The sequence below is a fragment of the Antrostomus carolinensis genome, unplaced genomic scaffold (genome assembly GCF_000700745.2).
Source record: "Antrostomus carolinensis isolate BGI_N321 unplaced genomic scaffold, ASM70074v2 scaffold14033, whole genome shotgun sequence".
NCBI lineage: Eukaryota > Metazoa > Chordata > Aves > Caprimulgiformes > Caprimulgidae > Antrostomus > Antrostomus carolinensis.
This window is the reverse complement of record NW_010307445.1, coordinates 23,717-31,062: the sequence shown is the minus strand read 5'-3', so window position 1 is coordinate 31,062 and position 7,346 is coordinate 23,717. Positions and strand designations below refer to the sequence as shown.

At 41.7% G+C, this 7,346-nt stretch overlaps 1 protein-coding gene across 1 annotated transcript in view; it reads right to left on the bottom strand.

Annotated features, from left to right (window-relative positions):
• Nucleotides 1–271: 271 nt before the first annotated feature.
• ZC3H12C (zinc finger CCCH-type containing 12C) overlaps nt 272–7,346 on the bottom strand; it is a 25,557-nt gene continuing 18,482 nt past the window's right edge. Inside the window, exons 3-6 of the mRNA XM_010165444.1 lie at nt 6,694–6,833; nt 3,432–3,666; nt 2,446–2,552; nt 272–1,668 (exon numbers count right to left, since the gene is read on the bottom strand). Of these exons, the coding sequence (XP_010163746.1) occupies nt 272–1,668; nt 2,446–2,552; nt 3,432–3,666; nt 6,694–6,833 (1,879 nt within the window). The remainder of the gene's footprint in view (nt 1,669–2,445; nt 2,553–3,431; nt 3,667–6,693; nt 6,834–7,346) is intronic.

Sequence of the window (7,346 nt, the reverse complement as noted above, 5' to 3'; positions counted from 1 at the left end):
TATATATATATATATATATTAATTTAAACTGGAACATTCTCCACCTGTGAAAATAGCCATTTAAAAATTTTCAAACTAGAACACAAAACATATCTGGTACTTCCGATGCATGGGGCTATACATACAGACTCCATGATACAGTATTTCACATAAACGGATTACTATATAACCTCCTTGCTGAGAAGGAGATCACAAATGCTATTGTAGCAAACCTCCCTCAGCATTAGAGCTGAGCTGAAAACTACGAGACACCACAAAGATGCATCAACTCTCAATAACCTAGCTGAGATTTCTCCACTAAGATGGCTGCAGCGAGCTGCTGAGCGTCCGTCACGTGAGGGTTCTTCTTCATAACAATCCTCACAAGATCAGGGGGGAAGATGTTGCAGAGATTTATGTAAACCTTCTCCCGGGTGTCTTGGTGCCTTGGAGGGTCTTGAGGGATTCCACAGTAAGGTACACGCCAGGTCTGGTCCTGCTGTTCAGGCAAGCTTTGGAAGGCAAACTGCTCATAACACGGCTGTGTGGGGTTACTCGGCAAGGAGTAGGTCTGGCGGTAGCCGTACGCATCCATCCCGTAACTCTGCCTATCCCAGCTCCCGAGCCCATCTTGGCCAGAATAAGGCTTTCTGTGTCTCAATGGAGAATTATCATATAAACGTGAGTCTGAAATGCTGTCTATTCTTGTGGACATGAGGGCTCTCCCCAGATGCATGGTCTTTGAATGTGACGAACTCTGAGATGTAGAGTAGTCGTTGGGACAACTAGAACGAGCACTGACTGTCGGATGCTGCAGATGCACAGCCATGTATGGAACTGGAGGTTTGTGGTGATGCTTTGGTTCTTCATGACTATAGCTTTGCACTCGTGTGAGAGGTTCGTGATAGCTCTGCAGGAAGGGCTGAGTGTTAAGGCGGCCATGGGGGTGCATATGCTGGCACTTCAAGTTCTCCTCGAGCTGTGGGTCAGGTGAACTCATGTAAGAGCGATCGCTGTAACCCACGTAGGAATCACTACTGCCACAGCTAACACTCCCTTCGCTGCTGCAGTCAGAAGCTACAGAGCTAATCCTATAATCTGTGTCCAGGGAGAAGCACCTTTCAGGACTACGTGGACCAGATATACTGAGATTTGAATATGCACTCAGCATAGAGTAATACCCTACATCCACGGGAGACTCGCATTTGGGATACTGGTCATAAGGCATCGGCGTTCCGTGATTTTTGGTTGCCATCATCACTGTAGGATACTGTCCCTGTGGTCTTTGATCCTGAGGTGGGAAGTGAACTCCAGATGGAAGGCCGTTAGTTAAAGGTGCAGTACTTTGGGGTTTTGCAGCAGAGGAACTTGGTATACTAACTAAAGAAGGTACAGACCTGGTTTCCAATTTGTTTTTGGTGGGAAGCTTTTCCTCCAAGTCTTGGTAGACTTGAGTCCTTATACTAGGATCCGATTGCCTCTTTGGAGCAGCACGCTTCAGCTCAGAAGTGCCATCATTTTTAGTGCTACAGGGAACACTATTGCTTTTTACCAGTCCTCCTTCACTTGTAGTTTTGGCAGCTGTGCTTCTAGACATGGCACGAAGTTCATCAGCTACAGATCGCTGAGGCTGATTTCCTCTTTCTGGATGATAGTATTTGCATTTGTGTCCATAGGTACATTTCTTCCCTATTAATACAAACATAATCAGATTAAAAAAAACAAACAAAAAAACTTAAACCAAAATCTGTTAATCATCAAACAATAGAAATGCCCCTCATTAAAAGTTTTACTGATGATTTGAAAGATCTTGTAAATGGTTTTGTGCAACACAGGGTGAGATCTAAGATCTCTCTTGTATTTTCTGGGGAAAACCAGGCAGTAGTAATGTGTTGCAGCTAGTGCTCTAGGATGCAGACTAACACTACCAGCCACATTTTGAGCTGAACATGACACTGTCAGTGTGTTTGTACACACCTGCTGCATTGGGCCAAAGAGATATACAGGCAGAAAACTTAACAGGAAAGTTCCACGGAGTCATAAGACCAGCAGATTTCAGCTCAGTCAAGATGGTGACGTCCCTGTAGGGACGCTCAGTAGCTAAACTTCAGACAGCTCAATCAATTTTCTGGAAGAAAACTTAGATGTCTTATGACCAAATCACATTAGAAAAGGGCTTTCTGGAGCCTGCAGAATTTAGGCGCTGTTTTGGATCTATTCTGATGAATGATTAATAAAGTTGTTCCTTTAGTTCAATTACTAGATAGAAACACTCTTTAACTAGCACATGAAAAAAATCACTTCAGTTTCCACCATCTGTTCAACGTTTCAACCATTCTCAGGCTAAGACAACAATGAAAAAACCTCTGTTAAAAAGCTGCTTTTTTTTTGGCAGTGTTAAAATAAAGCAGGAGCTTGGTACCCAGTCCCAGCAGAACAGAACACTGAAGAGTTAACTCAGATTACCATATGGACACGGCTGCTTCTTATGTTCTGGCACAATAGGCTTCTTCCTAAGAAAATTGTCCAGACTTGGACCATGGCGGCCAAGAGGATCATCAGGAGGCATAAATCTATAAAGAAAAAAAAAGTATTATGGAAGCAAACAAGCCTTTTCAATATTCCTCATGAAATGACCAAGAACCTCATGACTGCTGACTGGATACTTTTGAGAGCTGTTCTGAAAGGCCACCTTTCTGCTGCAGGCACTGCCTGAGAGATAAGTCATAAAAATATACTGTGTGGACATCTCTAGTCTGCTTCAGACACCTTCAGTCTAGCGCAGCTGACTGCTCCGTGGCAAAGCAGAGCTGTACACAACCCATTCCTAAACCAAAGTAAGGGCAGTAATACAGGCAGCGATTTCTTAAAATGCCACAACTAACTTTGCAGAACAGTGCTCATGGTCTAGGGCTCTTGCATCAGTATCTCAGCACTCAAATACAAGTGTCTCCTTGGCACAGCACTGAGTCTCTCCCACTACAAGAAGCCACCAGTAGCAACTGCAGTTGATTTGTATGCTGGGGTAGGAAGATACCATAGATGGATCTAAGCTGACAGTTGGACTAGAGACCTCCTCAGGTTCATTCCAACATGGGTTTTTCTATCACTCTGGGATTTAGGAGTCTAATTACCACAGGCACTAAAAAATGCTGGCTCAGAACTGGAATATTATACCATTCCATGCACCAAATATAGCATATACATTGTCATACACCAAAAGGGGGGAAAAATAGCATAAAAAGATATAAAGATATTGTTATAAAAAAGCTCTAGCAATAAACAGAGTTCTAGTAGTTTTAATCAGAAGACCAAATCTACGATCAACTATTCCTCCTGTTTTCCTTCATGTACATAACACTTTGGGTGTAAGATAAGAAATTCATCCAAGTCTTCAAGCTGCTCTTTCCTCAGTTATTTTAAGTGGCACATATAAAGACAGAATGACTTACTTGTCATTAACAAACGAATACATCAGCAACCGTTCATCTATGAACTTCTTCCATTCAGGCTTTTCATTAGCTAGATCCCTGTAGTTATCATTAGAAACAATAATGCCATCTGACTCAAAGGCCAACTTCACTATAAATCGGTCATCGTAGCATACCACCCTCCTCCCTTGCACTCGACGGGATGGTGTGAACACAAGAATCTTCTCCTTTTCTAATTTACGCAAGATTTCTTGGTCTACAAGGAATAAGAATCAGAAGTTAAAAAATAAAAAGAAACAAAAGAAAAAAAAGGTTTTTAACCTTTAAAGACATTAGATTTGAGGAAGGAAATCCAAGTATTTAGGACTAAACATGTCTTAAGTGGTTATAGTCCAGCAGAAGGTGTCTGATATATGATATTTGAAGTTACAGTCAGCAGTCAACTAGAAATATTTAAAAAAACCCCCCACAAACAAATAAAAACCACCTGCTCCACACAATTTCTCTCAGACTAACGCAGGGGACCTTATTCATGTTGCTGTGATTCAAAAGAAACACTACTTATCAAAATGCCTGTGAAAAACTCCTCTGGTTGAAGAGGTGGTTTTAAACATCACTGAATGTTTCAGCAAATAGGAGGACTACAACCAAGTACAGCCAGAAGTTTCCCATAACCGAGCTCCTTGGTAAAGACAGACCTCTTTCATCTCTTTGTGGTAGCCAGCAAGAAACATCTTTTGAAATAATTCAGGTAGCTCACTTAATGGGACTGTCTCATAAAAGTCTGCCCATCGAGAGAAGAGGTTACTACTAGGACCCACAAGGACTAGAAAATCCATGTTCTGTACAAACACTCAGGCTCTTCACAAATGTTAACAGCATCCCCTAAGAAGACGTCTGACGTCTTGCAACCAAGAGCAAATGTGGGGTTTTGTTTGTTTTATTCCAGCTCCGGTAATAAAGTCTTTATAGTCTTACCAAATCCAAACAGATATCTCTTTAATCCTGCTAAATAAGTGTGTTTAACATCTAATTCTTCTTGTCCTACACAGTCCACCAACCACCTATCCAAAACAATTTTCTCTTTCTCTGTGTGGGACCTGGAGATCCTGAGGAGCTTTGAAAGGTGGCCTAAGGATGTTGGTCTGAACTAAGATTCCAGACATAGCACTAGTGCACCTAGCACTGGAGCACGTACCCCTTGTGTCAGTTCTCCTAGCTATCACTCTCCTCAGAGCAAACAAGAAAAAGAAAAATAAAAAAATAGCTAGGCAACATCTAAAATAGCAGAAGATGATGCTTGCACAATGAATATGAGTCACGGCTCTTAATAATGGTTTAGGTCTCAAATAACTCAACTGTTTTGTAGCACAAGAAACTTGACAGGGAACATGTTCCATCTAGGGAAAAAAAAAAAGACTCTAACAGGAAGAAATACAGCATTATTATTATATATAAGCAATTTTGATACAAGTATTTATCTTCTTAGTAGAAAAAGCACAAGATTTTAAACTAAATCCAGCCTTTTTGTATTCACCACAACCCCTTCCTGCCATGTGGTAAATGATGAATGAGTGCGACGGAAGGTGATTTGTTTGCCCACTAAGACAGAATAAAAAAATCTGCTATGTGATGATTAGCATGTAATAAGAAATATGCAGCTGTTTATTCCAAGAAGCTTCTCACAAATATTGACAGCATGAGTGACCATCCCCACGTTAGCCACCTAAGACTTTTTCAAAATTCCAGGTGACTGCATATTTCAGGTGCATATCTCTGGAAACGGAATGTCAACACGATTTCTGCAAACAGGCTCCCTGCATCCTGATAAGAAAACTGAAGAACATCTGTTTTACAGAGGTTGATCTTCTTTGATCTTCCTCCCATTTTCAGGGTCCATGACGAGACATGGCAAACTGATTTTTCATTGCTAGAAAACTGGTCAGTTCTAAGTCTTCCTAGTTTCTTGAAACTGCTTTTGGGGCTTCTAGCCCTGTCCACAGCTCTATCAAATGTCTCAATTTATTTCTGAATAGCCAAATCTTTATCACTTAGCCAATGCTCTTCTCATATCTCAAACACTAGTAGAGTGAAAGAGAAGAGCTTCAAGAGAAAGGCTCCAAACTGCCTGTGATGAGGGCAGAACAGCAGCTTTCCAACATTCTCTTGCATTCACATGGTATGTTCTAGTAGCAATCAAGCAAATGAAATGAAGTGTTGACAATGTTTCCAGATATTTGAAAATGTACATGGTAATCAAAACATGCTTCCATACTCTTTTAGAAGCCAAAGCTACTACTATCAAAAGCTTCCCCCCCCCTTTAAAGGCAGCCATGTTTAAGAAAAAAAAAAACAAATTCAAAAAAATCCCCAGCCTCGTCTCCCCCAAAGTTCTAGCATTTTTTTAACCCCTAATTCTCATCTGCTTCAGCTTTAGGGCAAAGGGAGGATGACTCTCCAGCCTTCACATAGAATCAATTAGTTTGATCAAGAAATAAATGCCTTGACATCAAAGTTTTTTTCTAGATAAACACATTCAAAATTAAAATTTTCAAAAGCTATCTCACTTGCTAATAGTAATGATGAAAAGGGGAAACACTGCCTTTCTGTCAGGATAATTCCTGTAACCCCAGGTGCAGGCAGTGACTCACCACAGCTGACCCGGCAGACAGGCCAGCCTGGCAGAATCTGCTCACCACAGAAAGATCACCCAGCAAATCACTAACTTCAAACCTCTTTGCTACCAATGCTACGTGGGCATAACAGATTCAAAAACGGCAATTACATTCTAATTAATGGCTTTAAACTGGAAGAGGGTAGGTTTAGATTAGATATTAGGAAGAAGTTCTTCACTGCGAGGGTGGTCAGACACTGGAACAGGTTGCCCAAGGAAGTTGTGGATGCCCCCTCCCTGGAAGTGTTTAAGGCCAGGCTGGATGAGGATTTGAGCAACCTGGTCTAGTGGAAGGTGTCCCTGCTGATGGCAGGGGGGTTGGAACTAGATGATCCTTTAGGTCCTTTCCAACCCAAACCATTCTGTGATTCTATGATTCTTCAATAAATGAGCAGCAACATTAAAGGAAAATTTATCAGGCGAGGAGAAAAGGAGGACTTGGAGAGGGCACTGCTTTGTCTTTTTCCTTCCTGAAGATGACAATGAAGTTACTACACCAAAGATACTTTCTATTATAGTCTGCCATTTCTAAAGATTTGTTGCTTTGAGCAGTAGCACTCATGCTGTGCAAAGCATCAAATAAACCAGCAAAAATAGAGCAGAGCTTACCTGTGATAAGAGCATCAGGTCTTGACTGTTCTTTCCTCCATGCTGGCACAAACACTGTAACATCCTTGTGGCCTCTTTCCAAAAACCAGTCTACTGCCAATTTAATTCCTCGACAAGAAAATACTTCTTTGTTCCCATGGCTGAAACAGACATTAAAATTCCTTATTATATGACTTTGCTTTTCTAGGACCGTAAGTGGAGCACACTGAAAGGTGGACCTCAAAGTCATGCTCTTCACTTGCTCTGTGGTTTCTCAAGGCAACTGGCAGTCAGTCTGAGCCTTGCTCAAATATTGCCATTGCTTGCAAAATGGTGTTGGAGAGGGATACTGAACCTGTCAAACATTTTTAGCATCTGTACACAGATTTGACAAGTAAGGAGAAATGTAAGTACGGAGTGTTAAAAATCCTCATAGCCCAACCAAAAGTACAGGGTATAACAGGCACCAGGGAGACTTTATGAGGGAATGCAGGAGGCCTGAAATGCCACCGTGAAAGAATGCAACATCTTTAGGAAATGCTGGCAGATGAGTACTGAGCACTGGTGTGCATGGCAGCAGGGGAAGAGGCAGAAGGTCCCAGCTGCAGGAGCTCTGTGATGTCCCATCTGAACAGGGAAAGCAAAAGGAGAAGGACTCCAAGCCTTGGAAGGGG